At 26.7% G+C, this 21,876-nt stretch overlaps 2 protein-coding genes across 3 annotated transcripts in view; one reads left to right on the top strand and one right to left on the bottom strand.

Moving 5' to 3' along the window:
• Window positions 1-150: 150 nt before the first annotated feature.
• LOC107446190 (GMP reductase 2) lies at window positions 151-15,021 on the top strand. Its single transcript, XM_016060777.4, has 8 exons — window positions 151-359; window positions 1,026-1,145; window positions 1,579-1,662; window positions 1,783-1,956; window positions 3,788-3,976; window positions 8,543-8,745; window positions 9,366-9,552; window positions 13,760-15,021. Exons 1-8 carry the CDS (start codon window positions 273-275, stop codon window positions 13,772-13,774), a joined length of 1,059 nt encoding a protein of 352 aa, XP_015916263.2. The 5' UTR covers window positions 151-272; the 3' UTR covers window positions 13,775-15,021.
• Window positions 15,022-16,068: 1,047 nt separating this feature from the next.
• The window catches only part of LOC107446167 (A disintegrin and metalloproteinase with thrombospondin motifs 18), a 46,720-nt gene continuing 40,912 nt past the window's right edge, over window positions 16,069-21,876 (bottom strand). Inside the window, exons 19-23 of one of the 2 annotated variants that reach the window (XM_043043609.2) lie at window positions 21,262-21,388; window positions 19,902-20,097; window positions 18,593-18,787; window positions 17,364-17,523; window positions 16,069-16,253 (exon numbers count right to left, since the gene is read on the bottom strand). In XM_043043609.2, coding sequence (XP_042899543.1) covers window positions 16,150-16,253; window positions 17,364-17,523; window positions 18,593-18,787; window positions 19,902-20,097; window positions 21,262-21,388 — 782 coding nt within the window. In that variant the 3' untranslated portion in view covers window positions 16,069-16,149. The remainder of the gene's footprint in view (window positions 16,254-17,363; window positions 17,524-18,592; window positions 18,788-19,901; window positions 20,098-21,261; window positions 21,389-21,876) is intronic. The other variant, XM_043043610.2, reaches the window with a different exon arrangement.

Below are 21,876 nucleotides of genomic sequence, written 5' to 3'. Positions count from 1 at the left end.
AAAAAAAAATAAAAAACTTTCCTTCATTTAACATACCTTTTTAAGAAACGTGTATTAAAATAATTATTATTTCACTTTCATGACTTTCTACCTTGAATTTCTATCACATTGAAATAATTTTGAAATAAGTTTGCTCTTAGAAGATGGCAATTTCTTTAGACGCGGTGCATGTTCTTGTTTGCAGGTGAAATTTTCGTCTGGTATCAAATTAACAATAAACAAACATATTACTGCTTATCTCGTATTATTTATATTATCTTTTGGTTATCAGTATGCCTCGAATTGAAAATGATATTAAGTTAGATTTTAAAGATGTGCTTTTGAGACCAAAAAGAAGTACTTTAAAAAGTCGAAATGATGTAAGTTCAATGAAAAATGAATTTAATACCATAATTTTTCAGACTATTTGATTAAAATGCTTTTGTAAATTTTAATTATAAATTAGTGAGTAGCGAGATAAACTAATGGGTTCTAATTTATTTTTTTCAATTTATTTATTTTATTTGGGAAGTTATATGTATTTAACGAAATTGGTGGTTTAAAATACATAATATGCAATTGTTGAGAATATCTGTTATTAGAGAGAATCACCTCACTTAATTAAGGTTAGATAATTCGGTATTAAAATATCTTCCGCCTAAAAACCTTGTTATTCAGCCAGATATTTGTGTATTGAGTGAAAATTTTTATAAAAACTTGGTGAAATTTGAAACGCTCGTTTATTAAAAGCAAAGCAACTAATTGCAGTGTTGTCATAAGAATAAAAGTATCGGGTTATTTAAAAGTAATAAAAATAATCTCATTGCTAATTATCAAAAGACTCAGCATTGCTCCAAAATATTTATCAAAAATATTAGTAAATAGACAGTACTAAAGCTTATATACTCTACTATTCAAAGCAAAATACATAGACATTGCTACATTATTTTAAAATCTACAAATTTATTATTTTACTTGCAATAATTTATCTTTTAAATATTATGATTTATCAAACTTATTTTAATATCTATTATGTTTTGATACAGGTTGACCTGTGCAGATCTTTTACTTTTCGAAATTCGGGAAAGCTATATGATGGGATACCTATTATTTCATCAAACATGGATACCACTGGTACTTTTGAAATTGCTAAAGTTTTGGCAAAGGTAATATTTATTTAACTACATTCTTTATTTTTAAAAGCAAGTCTAACTATTATTATATTTTCATTTTTTAGCATGTTTTCTCTTAAGTTATTTAGCATAATTTTTGATTTGGTTGACTCAGTTTTAATTTTATTCTAAGAATTATTTAGTAAATAATGAGCTAGTTAGTTTCTTCCTTTTCATCCAATATCTTCTATTTTGTCCAGTTTCTTCCAAGGTTTTTTTCACCATTGTCTTGGAATGAAATAGGTTTTTTCCAGAATAAAGACCAATACAATTATTACAATCAATAGGAGTCCTGGTATAAATCCCAATAGGAAAAAAAAATTGAAGTATGATCCTAAAGTGTCATATTTTAAATATAAGATTTATCAGAATCTCTTTCTTGTTTAAATTTTTTATCCTATTTAAAATTTTCTCTTTACTTTTTTAGCATGGGTTATTTACTTGTATTCACAAGCATTATTCATTGGATCAATGGAAAGAATTTGCATCAGAGAATCCTAGTGCTTTAAAAGTAAGAAAATATTTCGTTCTTTTAATTTAATTATTAACCTTCAATTGTCATATACTTTTTTTTTTTTAATAACCACCTCTAAATTACCCTTTCTTTAATGAAACATATGTTTATTTTTAGAATGTTGCTGTTAGTATAGGAACAGCTGCAGGTGATTTCGAGCAATTGTGCTCCATTATAAAAGAAGTTCCAGAAATTGAGTGCATATGTCTTGATGTTGCCAATGGATATTCAGAACATTTTGTTTCACTTGTTAAGCAAGTGAGAGCAACATATCCCTCTCATACAATTATGGTAATTTACATTATTATTTATGTTTATTATAATTTTTTAAGCTAAATTTTATTTGTTTTTATTCTACTGTATACTCCTTATTTTTATATAGCTATTATAAAGGTAGAGCAAACAAGACATTTGCCCTGGGACCTATTTTTCTACAACTCTAATAGGAGCCAGTGATATCCCAAAAGATTTTTATTTTATTTTATTTGCATTGATAACTCAAAGGTTTTATTTTCTATTTCAGTTTATTAAATAGCTGGGTTGGCAAAAGTTTGCCTAATCCAGGGGCAAAGTTACTTGAAAACAGACTGGGAAATTTTCAAGCATACAAAGTTTAAAGTTATGTTTGTAAAATTATTATTTTTTCTAAAGATCAAACTTAGTGACATTGAAATTATTTCAAGCTTGAAAATATGTGTATTATATCAGTATTGGTTAAGTTAAATACTTTTGTTTACTTAAAGTAAAAATGACCTAATTATCTAATCAATTAATGTTCTGCAACTGATTTTCTCCCTCCTTTTATCCATATATTTCATTGTTTCAGATGAAAATTTTTTTATTTTGATAAGACCAGTGTTCTCCCTAAGCATTTTTAGAAGGGCAATCCACCCTGCCTGCCCTTCGATCTTATAAATGCACCCTCTTTGTCCTTTTTGTAAAAATAAGTAATTTAAAAAAATTAATTCACTATTTAAATAATAATTACATGCTGGTAAAAATTTCTATGTTTATTGGTTTAGTTTTGATTACTATTACAAATATTTACTTTGTTAGGATTATTCGCAACTTATGAATTTTTTTTATGTACAGGAGGGTACCGATTATCCGGAACGATCGGGACCATCGCTATTCCGGATAACTGATTTTTCCGGTTTTCTGAATCGCTACAAAAAGCCGTTTTTTTGTTGTTAAACCCAACTAAAAAAAAAAAAAATTTTTTTTGGAAATGATCTTAAAAAGAAGAAAAACCGATGAATTAATACACTAATAATTATTTCCAAAGTGATGGTAAGGTGAACATCTTTCAAAAAAGAAAGAAAAATCCTAAAATTTTATGAGGAAAAAAAATATTTTTTTAAAAATGGCTGGAAAATTTATCGAATTTCGTTCCGGTTTTCTGATTTCCGAATAACGGGTTCTGTACTGTATCATTTTTTCAGAGGGAGATATTAATAATTTTTTTAATGGTTTTAATTTTTAACATTTTTTTACATAAGTAACTTATAAAAAAATGCTATATGTTCAGTTTAAATTATATAAAAATCTTTCAAGCTGTATCAATTATTAATTTTTCTTAGTTTACTTTTTAAAAAAAAAATTTGGCCCATATATTGTTTATTAGCATGCTTTTATTTATTTTTACTAACTGCAAATTTTTCTCTTACTCTGATAATGAGAAAAAATTATTCTTTGAAATATACACATTAAATAGTATAAGAGGGTAATTTAAAAATTGTTCAGAATCAAATTCAACAATTACATAATGTTACGCATTTTGATAAATTTTTACAGTGTTGAATAAGTGCCCTTTCAAAACTTATGGTGCCCTTTTCTGAAAGGCAGAGCTCTGCTTTTTTTTTTTTTTTTTAAAAAAATTCAATTCTAAATAGAATCTTAATTCTAAATAAAAACTTCGTTTTGAAAATTTAAAAGTAAAAATTATTATAATCTTTCTTAATCTAAGTTTGTTTTAAAAAAATCAAATTTTGTTATAAAAAAAATCAGCCTCATTCAGAATTTGTTTTGATTATCTGATATTAGGATACAACAAATGCTCTGAACTTAAGGAAATGTATTTGTGTTACATATTTAAGGTTGATGTAAAATTGATTTTTTATAGGCTGGTAATGTTGTGACTGGAGAAATGGTTGAAGAATTGATTCTGTCAGGTGCTGATGTTATAAAAGTAGGCATTGGTCCAGGCTCTGTATGTACTACTAGAAAAAAAGCTGGTGTGGGATATCCCCAATTAAGTGCTGTCCTTGAATGTGCTGATGCTGCTCATGGTCTTGGAGGTCACATCATTTCAGTCAGTGTTATATTTTTAATTTGTTCATCAATATGTGTTATTTTAACTTAAGGAAACTTTTTTCAATTCCAATATTATAAGCAGGATGTTTAGCAATCTAGATAACCTGGCAAAGTCAGTGAAATTTTTCTGATTTTTAGAAAACCTTGAAGAGTTAACGAAATTTCTAAAAAATAATAATAAAAAAAGTTTGACAAATGTTTAATTTTTCAACCATATAAATTTTAAATACCCAACAGAATTTTTTTTATAACAAAATTTTAAAGTTAGGATTTTTAATGGCCTAAAAATGTACTTCACTCTTTAGTTCAACTATTTTTGTCCACTTTGATCATGCCATGTAACCAGAAAACGTTTTCTAAACCTAAGATTCTTTTGGTTCGTTGTAAGAGAAATACATTTAGTCACATTTGTTTGTTTAATATGTGCACATTTTGTATGAAATAGTATTACTTATTACTAAAAGTACAAAGTAAAAATAGAAAAATAATTAATAGAAAAACACCATTTAAATACATGCCACACAAAACCATTATTAGTTAACTTTAATTAAATTATTTATCATTTTTTTCTTAAAAATTGTGTAATGGAATATTCATGATTAGCATCACCTAATTTAAATTGAATGATGACATTGTATACAAAATATTTACGCTGTAAAAAAATAAATTATTTTTAGATCTCTACTCTTTTATAAATTAAATTAAAATAATCTCCTTGTTGTAAAATTGTAAAAATTTTAGAGATAATCTTTAATTGAAGCTTTAGGTTTTATTCTTTCATTATTTGTTTTAAACTGTGTTGTATTCATATTTTTTTCTTTCTTATATTTTCATGTAAATTTCATTTATCTTCATTCATTTTTTTATACATCAAATTTAAAGAAAAGTTGAAAACAACTTTGTATACAAATTGAGTCTTTTTTTTCTTTTTCTTTTTTGTTAAATGAAATGATGAATGTAGAAGCTCTAGATAATGCTGTTTTTTGGATCTCTGCTACCATGGAAAATAAAAAAGTGATAGTTTAAGTACCTTACACTTGAAGCAATGCGATGTTTTCAAACTATATATATATAATTTGGCCATGACAAATTATCCGAACTTAAGATTGGACAAATAACTTAAATATTTTAAAAGTTACAACTTTTTTAAAAATCGTCAATTTGGCGACATTTTTCTATCTAGATGAAAATTATGAAAATCACTGCCGTATTCTCAATTTTTACAAATTGTTATGAGCCCAGGTAATGCAGCATTGGAGTAAGTTTTTAAGTATTAAAATATTAGGCCGCAAATGCTTTTAATTTTTTCCAAAAATGTTTTTTTTTTCTATATTGATGTTTTGGGCCATTTTCAAAATAAGCGTAGATAGCGCTGGCTTTAGATTATCTAAACTTGACATAGCAGTTATGAATAACAGAAGCAAACCCAAGGCAATTATAATTGTATTGTTTGCAAAAAAAACATCATTTCATATTATGACAGAGCGAAATCTTCAAAAAATACCATTAACTCATTGATAAAATACATATTTATTAGAAGTATAACTTTTTCCCAAATTTATACTTTCTAAAAAGGCATATTATTTATTAAGTGATATGTATGAACAGTATTTAATTCTTGTAAGTTAGTTTATGTGATATTTATTTTTCGGCAAACAAAGTGAATGGGCGTTTCTCTTTTTATTCATGCGTTTAAATACACTGCTGAATTGGCTCTTAGTATATAGTTTAAAATATTTTTCTTTAATTTTACTTATTCCTGACAGTGAAGGTTTATTATTATCATAATTGCACTTCTTGAAAATAATTATTAAAGCCTTAATATTTTTATAATCAATTTTAAGAAACTAATATCGCAATACTTCAAATTACATTTTTTAGCCCTACAATTTACAAACAGTTTCCCTGATTTGACACTTAAAACATTACTTACATTTTTGTAGCTGTAGTATTTTCTGGTGAGTTTACATTATTAGATTTATCAGAAAAAGCATTTAAGAAATTCAACTCACAATTATAAAAGTTAACTATACCTAATATTATTAAGCCTGTTTTTGTCAAGATTTCTTACAATCACAATTTTTCTGATAAGATAGCATTTAATGCATAACTTTTTAAATTTAAAAATTTCCATTGATTTTGCATAATTTAAAACCCATTTTAAAATTGTAACTCTTTACAAAAGCTAATTTTTTTCCATATCTTTCAATGTTCAGTAATACCTCACCAATACATCATGAAATTTTCAATGTTGATTTTATTTGTATTAACCTAATATAGGAAACTAAAGGTAAATGATTAATACAAATGTACTATAAACTCTCAATAAAACTCATTTATAAAACTATAAGCTTTCAAAAATTGTGGATATTATTTAAATTATTGAAGAAAAAAATAGCTTTTGGTATAAACTGAAACAAAGCATGATGTTTATTCCGCAGAAAACTCTTTCTTTAGACTCGAACATTTTAGTCAGTAATCAAAGAAAATTCTGAAGTAGATAATCAACCACTGTGTTGTTGAACATATGTACACCAATTTGATGCAAATTAGTTGAACATTAGGGATTTGTTTAAGGATTATATTAATAAACATTTTGTTCTATTTAGAAAGATGAACTGCTACTAATTTTATAGCTATTCTTAGAAGTTCCTGTAAAAATGAAAAGAAATGTGTGAATTGTTTTGATCAAGTGATTTACTATTTTGATAAGTAGATTACTTACTTTGATGTTAAACATCATCAATACATCAAATTTGGTGCAAATTAGTTGAGAAATGGGGACTTCTGTGAAAAATAACAAATAGTCTGTTAAAAATATCATATAAATAAATATTTTGTATTATGTATAGAGATGAACTGCAATTAATCCTATAGCAATTCTTCGAAGTTCCTTTTAAGAAAGAAATTCAGGGATTCATTCAAGGTAAAGATAAGTAGAAAATTTCTCCACATACTTTCACTAATTAGTTCGCATATTTCTTTCATTCAACAAAGTAAATACTCATAAGTCAAAATAGAACCCGTGTCTTACGAATTTTGCTGTTCAACTGACCAAGACAAAGAAGCTTCTGAGTCAAGCTACATTTGCCTGTGTGTAAAATATGGAATAACGTAGATTTTTCCCTTGTTTCAATTGCCATGAAAAACCTAATCAGCCGACCATTCCTTTGCACTTAATTGACGACAATCAATCACTGCTCCAGACGAAGCATGATGTTTTAATCCTGTTGCTGTTTTGTTCCATTAATGTTCCTTCCCTTGACATTTCTGTTTTTCTCTTTTTATATATTGAAATTTAAAATTTTTTAACCAAACATGAAAAACATTCCAATGTAATTGCAATGATCCTATTTCTATTTTATTAATTATTGACTGCTTCTTTTCATTTTGACATTTTTTTTCCAAGGTAGGAATTATTATAAAAGGCTTTCTAGATTGCACTGTCTGGAGGTAATTAACAAGAGCAATCCTTATTAATTTATTTATTTGTTTAGCAAACTTTATAATAATTAACATGAATAATAGATTAAAAAAAATTATATATATTTTTTTTTTTGCTAATTGATTAGATAATTGTTAGCAATTGCTCTCAAATATTCTTTCATTGTTTGTTTCAGTGATTATTTTGAAAATCTGTAAGGATTTAAAAAATTCTTACTTCATTTTTAATATATTTCCTTCCTTTTTTTTTAAATTATTTTTTATTATTGTCGGGCTTTTCATCTTAAACAAATTTTATCATTCAATTTTCTGTAGCCACTTTCAACTTTCTTAATGCCTTCAATAAAGTTTCATATTGTTGGATGATCCATGTCGAATTCGTTTCGCATTCTTAGAAGAGTAGCTTCTACATAATTTTTCGTAAGTGATTCATCATTTAAAGTTCTTTCTAAAACATGCAGAAAGAAATAGTAATTTTTTTTTGGGGGGGTACTTCTTCAATTTTGTCTTCTAATATCTTCACACCAATTCAAAATAGGCCATATGTTGATGGATAAAACTTTTAAAGATTCCAGAGCTTCTTTTATATGTGCCTTTCTTATGAATGTTTTTTTCTCTTATTTTTAACAAGGTGGAGGAAAAAACAACATCTTATGGCTGCATTTGGAAACACTGAGAAATTGCGTTTATTTCTATCTTTTCAAATTCTGTGAAACCCAACAAGTGGTAAATTCAGAGAAATCCATTATGGGCCATGTTTTTGTTCTGCATTAAAAAGCTTCAATTGAATGTCTTCTGTCCTTATCAGGCAAAAAAACACACAATACTGAAAACACAAATTTATTTAGTAACAGAACTGAATTGGGAAAGGACTGTAATGGCAACAGCACTGAAATGTTGTGGGCTGGTCCCAGAAGTTATTATTCTTAAGCCTAATTATTATTTAATGCTGATGCGAGTCAAATTTTTGAGGATGAAAATAAGGTACCATCCTTAATTTTGTAATTTACCCTGCAATAGACCATTCAATTCCTTAAAGAAATATATGTTAGTTATTTTGCTAGAAAGCAATATGCTCTTAATGCTTTTACAAATTATGCATCACTGCTTACTTTTGTAGGATGGTGGGTGTACTAATCCTGGTGATGTGGCAAAAGCTTTTGGTGCTGGTGCTGATTTTGTAATGATTGGTGGAATGTTTGCTGGACATGATCAATCTGGTGGAGATGTAATAGAGAAGAATGGTAAAAAAGTGAAACTTTTTTATGGCATGAGTTCTGCTACTGCTATGGAGAGATATCACGGTGGAGTAGCAGAATATAGGTATGTTTTGTTGAACTAAATGGAATATTAAACCTTTTTTTTTAAAAAAAAAAACCTTTGACCTTTGATGCAGAGTTTTTACTAAGCCTGTTTTTCATACTTTTTTCATTATTTTGTATTAATTTAGGTCAAAATAAGTGAAAAATATTATCTCTAGTATTTTATGCATTTCTAGTTATGAAATACAGCATGAGACACTGTTGTCTTTTTCTGCGTTAAAGGTAAAATCTTCCAATCACGGCTCACCTCCAAGCATTAATTCTTCAAATTGGTACTTATTTGTAGTTATTTAAATCTAAGAGAAAAAGTTTTTCATCTCTGAAATTTATTTAATTTCAAAATCAGTTATTAAATTTCCAAACTCTTTGTTTAAGATTTTATACTTTGCTACAAATATAATACTGATAAACTAACAGATTTTTTTAGTAATTACTTAATTGTTTTTTGTAATTAAGAAATAACAAAATATGTATAAAAGGGACATCAGAGTTATTGCCTAATTTTTGGTAAAGTTTTCTTATTGCAAATTATTGTTTTGATTCAAAACTGTTATAAAATTAATTTCTTAAAAAAAAAAAAATTTTTTTTTTAAATTGTAATTAAATAATTTTTTATCTTAGGGCATCTGAAGGAAAAACTGTGGAAGTACCATACAGAGGAGATATAGAAAAAACTGTTTTAGATGTGTTGGGAGGTCTTAGATCGGCATGTACTTATGTTGGTGCTGCAAAGTTAAAGGAACTTCCTAGGCGTACTACATTCATTCGAGTCACTCAGCAAACAAATGAAATATTCCAAGCCAATGAAGTAAGGGCTTAATCATAATTTAGAAGATTCCTTTTTCCTTTATAAGTTATTTATTTGTTGTTTAGTTTATCGTTTTCTGAAATGTGTTATAAGTTTAATATCTTGAACAAAAGGTGTGTTGAAAAATTCTGTGAATTGTCTCATAAAATAAAAGAAACAAAAGATTTAACCAAACTTAAAGTTGTCAGCAAGCACTTTTTTGTAACGCTCCAAACACAATTGTGACATGTAACTGTTTCCATCTTTATATTTTATATGTTTCATCGTTGTTTTGCCAAATTTGAAGTAAAGCTCGATTAAAGAGTTGCACCATTTTGCAGTGGCAAGCCTTCACACATAGATAAAATTTTTTATAGTATGATCTTTTTCTTAACACTCATAATTGGATGAAAAGAAATTGTCTCTTGCCGTGTTCAGATGAGTCCAGCATTCTAACCAGTGAGATAATTCAATTATGGGACTATTCACTGAACATTTTGAACATATTTTATATATATATTCATTAATGTATTGAGCATAAAAACATTAGGGAATTCTTTTATTTTGTAGTATGTATGTGTATTTTAGCAACACTCATTTTATCACCAATGAGATATATCTGCATATATTTTATAATAAGTACTTGGGAAATGATTATTTTTAAATTCAATACTCATATGGAACGTTTTATTATTGCATATTAATTTTTATAGATGAAGAGCTTAGTGATATTTTTTTAAAAATTGAGACTTCTCGGGGGAAAGTTTTTATTTTAATGCCTCTGTGAAAGTAAGCAAATACTACACACAAAAATCATTAAAATCTTCCTTTATGAAAGAGTTAGAATCGAAATTTTGTTAGTTATATCTTAACAAATAAACTAAGGAAAGACTGGGCGAAAAGCAAAAAAGAGGAACATATGAACTTTAACTCTTATTTACTCAAATTCACTAAAATGTCACTTAGCCGTTACTTTCACTAAGCTCTTCAGATGTCTAGTTAAATCAAGGCAAACAGATTTATGTCTTGCTGTTCAAAATTAGAAAAAATATTTCTACTTGAAATTTTATATTTATAAGACTAAAATTTGCTGAAATGACAATTTACTCACTTTTAATGCTTCTAAAAAAGTGTTAGTTGCATATTAACTAAAATTTAGTTGCAATTAGCATCATACTTTATTAAAATAGTTCAAATAGGTGAGTTATTATGATTTTACTTAGCTTCTTTTGACATTCTACATATGTTTTTTTTTTTTTTAATAAAATTGTTCTTAGCTTCATGAAAGAATTTATAACCCTTATTTTATCACGATTGCCATTCTACTTAAACCTTTTTCTCTTTTGTTTAAAAAAAAAATGAAAAAAATATATGGTTGGATTTGATTAATTGTGCACAATTGACTAATGAAAATAATTTATCATAAATTATTAAGCTTCATCTATGAAATATTTCAAACATGCTATTATTGTGGTTATACTTATTTTATTTAATGAATTTCCTCATAGTTTTATCAACCAAATTTTAGCAACAATTTTATCATACCTGCCATTCTGCATATTGCGTTTTACTTTGCATTTTTTATTTAAAGAAAGAAAATTATGATACCAGAAATGGTCAGATTTATATTTAATTAGATTTTAGTTCTTGATGTAACAATTGTACTTTGAGTACTTCAAAGGTCTTTGCGTGTCAGAGATTTACAGGCACTTTTTCTACAATTTGTCCATCCTTAAAAAATATATATATAATACATATTGCTAAAGAAAGAAACTGCTATGTAAGTAATTTTTTCAAATGGCCTGCTTATATCACTTTAGGTGAATGCATAATACTGTTGTGTGATTACTATTAAAATAAAATAAATTACTCTATAGTAACTGTCATGATAGCATGTTATTAACTATAACACTTATAAAATCTTCTGACTGATTAAAATATGTGTTTTTAACTGTACATATGCATATAAAATATTATTTCACTCTTTTTCAATGAAATTTTAAAAAATCGATATGATTTTTTTTTTCTCTGTAAATTAACACATTTTTTTAGTTCATTAAATTATTCAAGCTAAAAATTTAAATTCACTTTCTAAATGTATTAATTATACTAAACTTTAAGAACAATAAGTGCACCTGATGCTATGGCATTTCTGAGTAAATGTTACAAGTAGTCAATTTTAATCATGAAATTTTCAATAAATACTATCTTTATATGAGGTTTAATTTTACCTTGGCTCTATTTTTCAGATAGTTTTCTTTTAAAATATGAATTTTGAAAAGTCACACTGTAGGAAGCATACCTTTTCCATTTATTTTTCATTTGTCCATTTAACTATGCATTTTAGAAGTTTTGATAATTTAAAAATGAAAATAATTAATACATTATAGCTATCAAATTCATAAATTTTTTTTATAGTTTGGAAATAATTTTCACTATTGTTAAAGTGTAGAACAAATTTTTTCACTGTTTGTTGTCTATACAGGAAAATTTTATTTTTAAGGTTGTTAAAATTGAAATGATTTTTGATAGAGCACGCCATGGGACTAATGTTGTGCTATTTTTAACTGCATGCATTATTTAGACTTAAATTAAGTCCAACAATCTCTTAAGCATTATAAAGATTTGTTGAATGTTTGCCTGCAATTAATTGTTTTGTTAAGATTAAAATAAGTCAGATAATAAAATTTAAAAAATTTTTTTTAATTGTTTTTGGTAACTAATTTACATCTAATTGACTTTTTTATTGTAAAAAAATTTAAAAGTGTATACATTTTTATATGCTGTAATAATCCACTTGTAATGTTCCACATGTAGATTAATAAAATCTATTTTTGTATTACTCTATACATTTTAATGTTTCTGAAAAATATTAATTTTCTTTGATATAGTTGATTAAATTTTATAGTTTCCTAAAAATTCTATATACATAATTAATATTTTCACAATGAACAGATATTATTTTAGCAATGTAATTTGTGAAAACTGCAATAATTTTTATGCTATGAATTTTTTTTTAATATTTATATTTTCAAATGAAATTATTTTTAAATAATACAAAAGGATTTTCACACTGTCAAATATTTTGTAGGAAAATTTTGTTTAAAGATTGAAAAATAAAGTGTTTTAGTAAAAAAATTTAAAATATTATGAATGAAATAATTGATTATTTAAGTACTTATCATTAAATTGAATTAAATTATTAAATATTATTAATTTAATGTCCATGCCAATTATAGTAGATATTTCTGTTTTGCATTATTTTCATTTTAACAAATAATAACATATTTTAATAAAAAATGCTCCCAAACAATCTACGCTTAACGCTTATCTTAAAACACTGCCAAATCATCTTTACTCAAAATATATGTTGAATAACTTTGGAGGATAATAAACTTATAGGTCTTCTGCACTAAAATATTTTAAGTAGTTTTAATTAAATGTACAGTGCGGCAAAAAAAGAGGACTACCCTGATTAATTTTTGTTTACTGATTGGATCATCATGTTTTAGAACTCAATTTTAATGGTTCAAATATGCTAATTAATTATTGTTTATAGTTACAATAAAAGGTAACAGCTATTCGTTAGTTAGTTAGAAATTAAATTTTAAAAAAAGTCTTATATTTAAAATTCCTTTGTTGCAGAACAATTTGACTGAATTCACTCAAATTTTGTATCTTGTCATGTAAAACTAAATACTTTAAAATTATGTGATAAATTGAATACTTACAATGCAAAAAATTTTCAATTGTTATTAAATAAAATTAATTATTATTATTTATTAATTAATGTTTCAGGTCACCCCTTTGAACCATTTAAAATTGAGTCCTAGAAGGTGAAAATTTGGTCATTTGATCAAAAGTTATTCAGGGTGGTGCATTTATTTTTATGTTCACTATACAAATTATTTTATAAAACTATTTTCGTGATGAATTATAAAGTTAATTTCATTTAAATATTAGTGTTTTGTATTCTTTCATGTTTTGCCAAATCTTCTTATTTTTAAAGATATAATCACTGTAAAATGTGATTTTTCTCAATAAACAAAGAAAATAAAGTGCATTGAAATGTGTAGAATAAATTTCTGTTTACTCGTATTCTTATAAAATCAAATTTTCTTATTAAATTTTAAAGGAAAACTTTTATTTTCCTAGTTGATTCTTCAAAACGTGTGATTTTAAATCAATTTTGAAACTAATATGCAAAAATACCTTTTCTTTTTCTTAGAAAACATCTGGTTGACTTCCTGGTTTGCATGTTTCAGATGACTACGCTTAGTGCATGCACAAACTGCATTTATTGTTTCAAGCTGTTGTTTCATAGATTTATTTTCTGAACAATAAGTGCATGTAGCCTTTAAAGAAATTTACAAGTATGTGTGAATCTCATTTATCCCTTATATATCAATATACATAAAATATTATACTTATTTGAATGAGAAATATTCATGTTTTTGAATATTCAATGTGTTATTTTTTTTACGTTAAAAAATTGTTATTTCATTTTTTGACCAAAGATTAATGCAAAAGCTTAAAATGAAATTTACTTAGAGTAAGAGAAAGGGGGCTAGTGTGAACGTTATTATCAATATAGGTGAAAATTTTATATCTGTGATTTTGAAACTGCACTCTGAAATATTGCTAATGAAATATTGCTGCAGTGTTGCTAATCTACCATAACTCAGAAAGGAAATTTGACCTGTAAATAAATTAATTTCATTGAGGTGTCTGATCTAGCTCCGTGTCCACACTAGCTCCCTCTTTCCTATTTAATAATGACTGCTCTTAATATAATTAAAATTTCAATCAAAAAGGAACAAACACTGAGGATTGCAATTTAATATATCTTAGCAAAAAACCCGGTCTAAAGATAGAAAATCGTAATTGTAGAAAATGGGTATTAAAATATCAAATCCTGCTAACTGAAAAAAAAGGGAATAAAATAGAAAAAGGATTAATAGAATTACCATCAAGTTTCATCAGGTTTTGATTCTTTTCAGTCAGTTTATCTTCACCTACGATTCAACGCATTTTAAAGATGTTTTTGTTTTTTGATCACTTAAATATTAATTTGTGATAATTTTTGGACTTAATTTTAGACTAGAATTTTATGGATATATATTAAGGACAGTCTTAACGAAACACCATATGTGTATCAGTTTTGCTTGATTGTACGTATAAATTTTTTTCCGGTGATTCAATTTGCTAGTCTTTCCCAAATGATGCGAGTCATATGTTGTTGCGAGCTTGAATATTTTTAATTATAAAAAAGATCTGATTTATTTTTATATATCTTCTGATTCTTTGCTAAAGATAAGTATGTATTGTGTAATATGCTTTTGTAAATGTGTTCAGCATTTAGATTTATTTTTGCTTTTTCAATTTCAAAATTTAAATTTCATTGTTTGTTATAAATGGACAGTTTGAAAGTCAATGATTAATGTAAAAAACAATGTGATTGCAGCAAGAATAAAGTTGTTATTTTATTGATTTGCGTAATAATTTATTTTGAATTCATTTTCAGTTTTTTTTTCCGCAGCTTATAAGTCTTAATAGTTACATCACTTTCAATTAAAGTGTGTGGTTTTCGAATATTTATTGCTCAAAAAATCTTAAGAATTATTTCTACTTCATTATCGTATTTTTTATTTATATTAACATATTTTATTAAAATAGTATATCATAATTAACATGTTTCGTTTTTTTATACTTTAAAAGACTTAACTGAAGCACTTCAAAATTATAGTATATCAAATTTGGTGAATACAAATCCTCAGTTTCCTATCTAAGTAGTTTATAAGTTTAAATAATCTTCTTACAAATGCATTTATTTTTTTAAATTTTCTGTAATTTCCTTGTAATTAGTATTTCAATTTAAAATTTATTTAAATTCAGTATAAGAAATTCATTCAAAAAGGTTCAAATACTTAATAGATATATAACCACACACTCTATAGAGTTATTGCCTATGCTTACATTCAAAAACAATTTAGACTAATGCATGAACGTAAATAGCATCAGACAAGTACTTTTACAATAAAACTTCTCTATATCAACCAACTTTTTTTTATAAAAACTAATATTTTAAAAGAGATATTCGCTGAAACATTTGTCATCATTGGATTGAATAAACCTTTTACTTAAATATAGTTATAAACTAAATGTATCCTCTATTAATAAAAAAAAACATTTGTTTATTTATTAACTATTACATACTATAATTATAGCCCAGAGTTTTTACCCTTCGCTTTATCCTTAGCAGTAATTTTCACTCTCTTTACAATTCAATCTTCATCTTATCTTTTAAAATTTTATAGTTTTCGATTCTAAACTTAATCGATTCATGAACATACAAAGTTGAAGTTCAAAGAAAAAAGGCAGCCAATTTAGAAATGATAGTTTTTATATTGATTATTACATTTACCTCCAGTACTTTTCTAATTGATTTTTTTTTTTATTTTCTTGCAAAATTTCTTTACATGTACTTTTTAACATACAATATTTAAGATACAGAAGAAATAAAAACTATAACACAAATTTTATGGGATGCATTTTAATACTGACAAATATGAAAGTAAATGACAAAAATGTTGGAACTATTCTACATTGCTTTTACAATCACCTTTTTTTACATGATATACAGCAATTTGTTGCATAAAATTTCAACTTGCAAAGACGCTGGTTAACTGAAGTTGAGCACCAATGATACTGATCTGCACAATCTAAAAATATTAAATAGTGAATCATACCATATACTATGTTATTTTGAAACTTAAAAGCAAATTTGATAGTACAGTTTTTGACATATTCAAAGTTTAAAGCTTCAGTAATAATTGTAACTGTTCTTATTAAATATATGTTATCTTCAAGTTAAGCTGTTATTGAGAGAACTTGAAAGCATAGAAATATTTATTTTACTATAACTAGCTGTCAAATTTTTTTAAAAATTTATACAAAGTATAATAGTGAATAATCTGTTGATCAAAAGTAATCATTTTAAATGTAAAAAAAAGAACTATTTAAATAAAAACGAATAAGTTTTTTGAATAGGTTGATTTTTGAAATCCTTTTCTAATTTATGATTTGAAATGTTTATATAAAATAGGACACATCAGGGTAATTTTCGGGTAAAAAATTCGCCAATATTTTATAAATTGTGAAAATTTTGAAATTTAAATTACATATAAACATTTTTTGACAAATTGTAGAAAAAATTTCTAGAAATTGAGAAAATAGAGTTTTTCTATATTTTAACATCAGGGAATACCAACCTTAACTGCTAAAATTTCCAAGAGCATTCAATATTTAAAGTTCCAAACATAAAGCGTATTGTAAAGTAAAATATTTCCACCTTTTAGTTAATGCTTTTACTGATTATGTGTTTACTATGTATGAAAAATGAAAAAAATCCCATCAATGTATGCACTTTTAAGCGTTTTTGGTTATTCATTGACTGTCTTTAATTGGTTAAGATGTAATGGCCTTTAAATGTACAAGTAGTTAAAAAAGAATAATAAGGTAAATGAAGAAAAGTAGTTTTTTCTGTTTTTTAACATTAAAGAAAACCAACCTTAACTGCTAAAATTTCTTGGAGCATACGAAATTCAATATTTAACTTTCCAAACATGAAGCACATTGTGAAATAAAATTTCTTCTTCTTTTAGTGATTACTTTTAATGATTACATATTTCTACTTAAGTATAGAAAATTGCTGTCAACTTTGGCAGTTTTGAGCACTTTTGGTTATTGATTTAACTGTAATTAACATGATTTCTTTTAAATGTACTAGTAGTTTAAAAAAAAATGTTAAGATACATAAAAAAATGTCTTACTTGAATACTCTAATTTGGTGCAATTCTGCAGAGTGCAATTTTGTTTTGTGTCTGGTTTGGGATAAAAGCTACATTTGCTGTTACTCTGGATGCTTCCATCCAATTTCTTAACACAGGTTACATTTCTTTCTCGTCTTCCTTTGTCACAGTCTCCTTCACACTGTAAAGCAAAGCAAATTTAACTTTAAGCTAGGGTTCACAGTTTTTTGGTATTTTTTTCGGACTTAATGTTTCTTGATTGAATGTATGAAATTTGGATGTTAAGAAGGAAAGAAACTAAAAGAACTTTATTATAATTAAACAAAATTGTATATTGCCAATTTTGATGTATTACAAACACAAAGAATAAGAATATTTAATTCATTGCTCACTTTTGACAATGTCCTGTTCAAGAGAGAGTCTGACATTAATTTTTTGGTAGTCAAGAGGGCTCACCAGTTCCAGCTGACCGTCTAGTTGGGCAGATCGATCCCAACCAATAACTTTAAAAAGGATTGTTAGATCAAAAATCAATGGGGATTTCCATCACCAATTATCAGAAAGGGTAAAAACCAAAGTATGGGGAGATCTTCGACAGAACACCATTCCAGATTGGCCGCACCGCGAAGCGGTGACTCAGTTTCGACTATATACCGGACATGAATGCCTAGCCACGCACCAGTTTCGTTGACTTTTTGCTTTCTTGTTTTGTTCCTGTGTTTTTGCTTTTTAACATGTCAATTCACCTCTGCCATTTGAAATAAATAATTCATTGCTCAACACATTTTTCCATTGTACATTTTCTGCAAACATATTTTACCAGATACGCGAGCATATTTTACCAGATACCTTTGTGCCTGTTAAACAAATTGTAGATGTAAATAAATCACTTCAAAATTTTAAGAAAATATTCTTCATGTGTCATACTTTAAGTATACTCAGAGAAAAATTGAATCCTTTCAACATGACTCTGATGAATTTCGATTAGAAAAATAAATTCACTAAATTTTTGTAATCTGGGATTTATTTAGTACAGTTTAAATATTTTTTTATTGAATTAGTGCTTGGCACTTACAAAATTGAAGCAAAACTGTATAGACAATTTAGTAAATCATAAAAAATACAAATGTTCCAGGAGGAATGAATGCCATTCCATAAAGGCTCTCATGAGTTTTTTTCTTTTTGGTTTTTGTTCCATATAGTAATGTAAAAGTAATTCTTTAAAAGAAAGTTAATACTGTGATTCTTACTTCATTCCAAACACCTGCTATCCATGAGAATTCAGGGTTCAAGTGAAGTGTCACACAATCGTTTATCTTGCATTTGCGCATGTACGGTGGTTGTAGTTCTTCTTTGCAGAGAGAGAAGCTTTCAGCTGTTCCATTTGTTTCTCGCCTACACGTTATGGAGCGTGTTTGAAATCCATTGGAACATTTTCCTCGACACTAAATGAAATAAATTATCTGTTGCAAACCATATTACATCTACCAAGCAGTCATTAACACTATATTTAAATTATGGCTTTCTATTTTTGAAGCTTTAAAGCCATGCTTTTTGGGTTAATTAAAAAATAAATTATGTATATTTAATCGAATGATAAAATTGAAATAAATAATTTACTGTTAATTCATTAAAATGTAATTACAATCAGGGGTCTATAAATCCCTAAGTTGAGCTGGAACCCAATATTTTTGCCTTCATTTGTCCAACTTTGATATTTGTCTTAAAATGACATATTTTAAGACATTATTTAAATTTTATTCCATACTTTTTACCACTTTATTTATTTTGAGACAATATGAAATTAAAAATGTTAGTTGTATTTCTTATTTCATGAAAACAAAAAGTTATTGTTACTTTCCGTACCTTAATATACTGGCTCTTACAAACTTTGACCACATCTGGTTAGATTTTAATAACTAATTAATACATTGATCTGTAACTTATTTTACATTTTCTGTAAGTGAAATGCTTGTTTAGTTTTGATGTTTGAAATATGTACTCATAAAAGAACAAGCTTTAATTCTCATGAAAAATTGATTTGGAATAAAATACATATCCCACTGTTGTTCCTGTTCATATCAAAAATTCCACCATATGCAATCCACAAAAGGGAACAAGTTTTGAATTAAATAAAAATATAAAGAACTGAAAAGTCAAAACTTCCTAAACATTCTATTTTAAGTAAATCCTGGTGGTTTCTTGGCATAACTTTAATGCTCCTATCGATGGGCATCCATTTCCAAAATTAATAAGCGTTGAGAAATTCAACATTCTTTCTTATACACATTATTTTCTTTACATGTTGCATTTTCTGTGCTCAATTAAACTCTTCTTTTTTTGGTTCAATTTATTAATAAAACTCAGTTTAGTATAAAATAAAATCATACCAATATTTATATATTTAATGAATGATAAAAAGACTTGTATTGAAATTGGAAAATGTTATGGATGGGATGGTCTGTACCATTTATCGTCATTTTGCTTTTGCACAATTTGCAAGTTTAAATTGATTATCAAACCTAAGTTATGGGTGATAATATGGATAATTTAACTTACTTTTGACCATGGTCCAGTGTGCCAGGAGTACTGACATTTATCTTTCGTGCATTCTTTTATTTCTTCAGGATGCGTTTTCTCATCACATTTGGAATTTGATACTTTCTTACCATTTTCTGTGCAGTATATTTGTCTTGTTTGAATTCCAGGATCACAAGGATTTAAACTACAAAATGACCACTCACCCATATACCATCTGAAATTCATAAATATATTAAGATACAGAAATTGCAAATTATTTGCGAACTTGCTTTACTATGCGTGTTCTATAAGTGAATACACTATTCTATTTAATTAACCCTATTTCATTACTTTCTGACTCTAATGGTTGTTACACACGAGCCTGCATGTGCATTTTAAAAGTTGATCATTTGTTATCTTTAGTTATTATATTCTATTTTAATACCAAATTTCATTTACTCAATTCACTAGTTCTTGAGTTAGTAACAAAGTACGAAAACTCTCTTAATATTTAACACCAGTGTATTTCCTTCCTCTATTGTGATTCATCATATTTCGGTATCAGTATTATTTCTTTTCGCTTCAATATTGATAAGTGTATATTTTGTTGGTTTCACTTGACCTGTGATTAGGTGACACTATGCAAACAAAGAAAATACATAGCATAACAAATAATTTATTTGCACCAATGTCTGATGAAATTTAACTGTGAATTCAATGTAAACTGCATAAACCTTGAAAACATACTTTAACAGAGCTAAGTAAAGTTAATACAAATCCTCGAGTAACGGTTTATTTTCAAGCTAAAGTAGGGTACAAAAAATGTCATTTTTAAAGTGCAGTAAAAATTATCTCGTAAGACAAGCCATATCGCCAACCTCAAAATTAAGCCCGCATTTTTAAAGCTTAAAAAAACTAGACTAATTATAAATGTTAATTGCTTATTAAAGCAATTAACATTAATAATTAGTCTTTATTTTTTTTAATGTGTCACAAATTATATCAAAACTAAAGAACCGATCGTAAAGAAGTGTATCGAAATTATTTCCTATCACGAATATAAGGTTTAGAGTTATAAGTACTTTCTCTAGCATAAAGTGTTTACTCATGCATGTAAGAAATTTTGCCAATTTTCTATCAGTTACGGAAATACATATTATCGAAAATAGAGAACTTAACAGAATTACTTTAAATATGCTGAATTCTTCAGTTTTGCAAAACGAATTTAAAGGCAACAGAAATGAAAGCGTTTTCTTGGAGAAAAAAAATTGACGACTTATTTAATGCACGAACGTAGACTTTAGAAGAAGAAAAAATCTTAAAGGGCAAAGTTTACCAAATAAATAATAAACTGCATATTTTGTAATTAACTAGTTTTGGAATACTGTCTTATACTAACTTGGCTTCACAGCTCGCTTCATTGCAGGAATAGGTTTTGATTTTAGGCTTTTTAGTATCATCGCAATATATATCATTGACTGACTCTCCCATCGAGTTCACACAAATTGGCTTCAATAAGACAATTCCTAAACAGAAAATATTATATATATATGCATATTATAAAATATAAGTCAAGTAGCTGTTTTTTAAGTGAAGAAAAATTTTATTTTTTGATTCTACAAACGTTTTTCTTTTTCAAAATAGTTGCCAAATTTGCTTAAACACTTATAATACCTTACAACTAGATTTAGAATCATCACTCTCTTCACAGTAATTTGCCTCCTGCTCCGATAACCAAGAGGTCACAACCGTTATCACGTCATCGTTGTACCGGTTGCCGCCAACCTGATGTTTGAAACATCGGAAAAGATGAAAATCACTTAGCGCAAGGTCTGTACAGTATGGAGGGATGGTCCAAAACTTCAGAGCCGAAAGAGTCCATTGAAGCTCGGGACTGGGCTGTGGGAAGAGTCATTGTCATGGAGTAGCAAAATTTCCTGTCAATATGCCAGTAGGAAACTTCGTAAACTTCACAAATTTTACCGGTGAATGTATGCAGCAGGCAGGATTTTTG

Source organism: Parasteatoda tepidariorum, chromosome 2 (assembly GCF_043381705.1).
Source record: "Parasteatoda tepidariorum isolate YZ-2023 chromosome 2, CAS_Ptep_4.0, whole genome shotgun sequence".
NCBI classification, from domain to species: Eukaryota; Metazoa; Arthropoda; class Arachnida; order Araneae; family Theridiidae; genus Parasteatoda; species Parasteatoda tepidariorum.
Note: the sequence above shows the minus strand (reverse complement) of the source record. Positions and strands in the feature narration are given on the sequence as shown.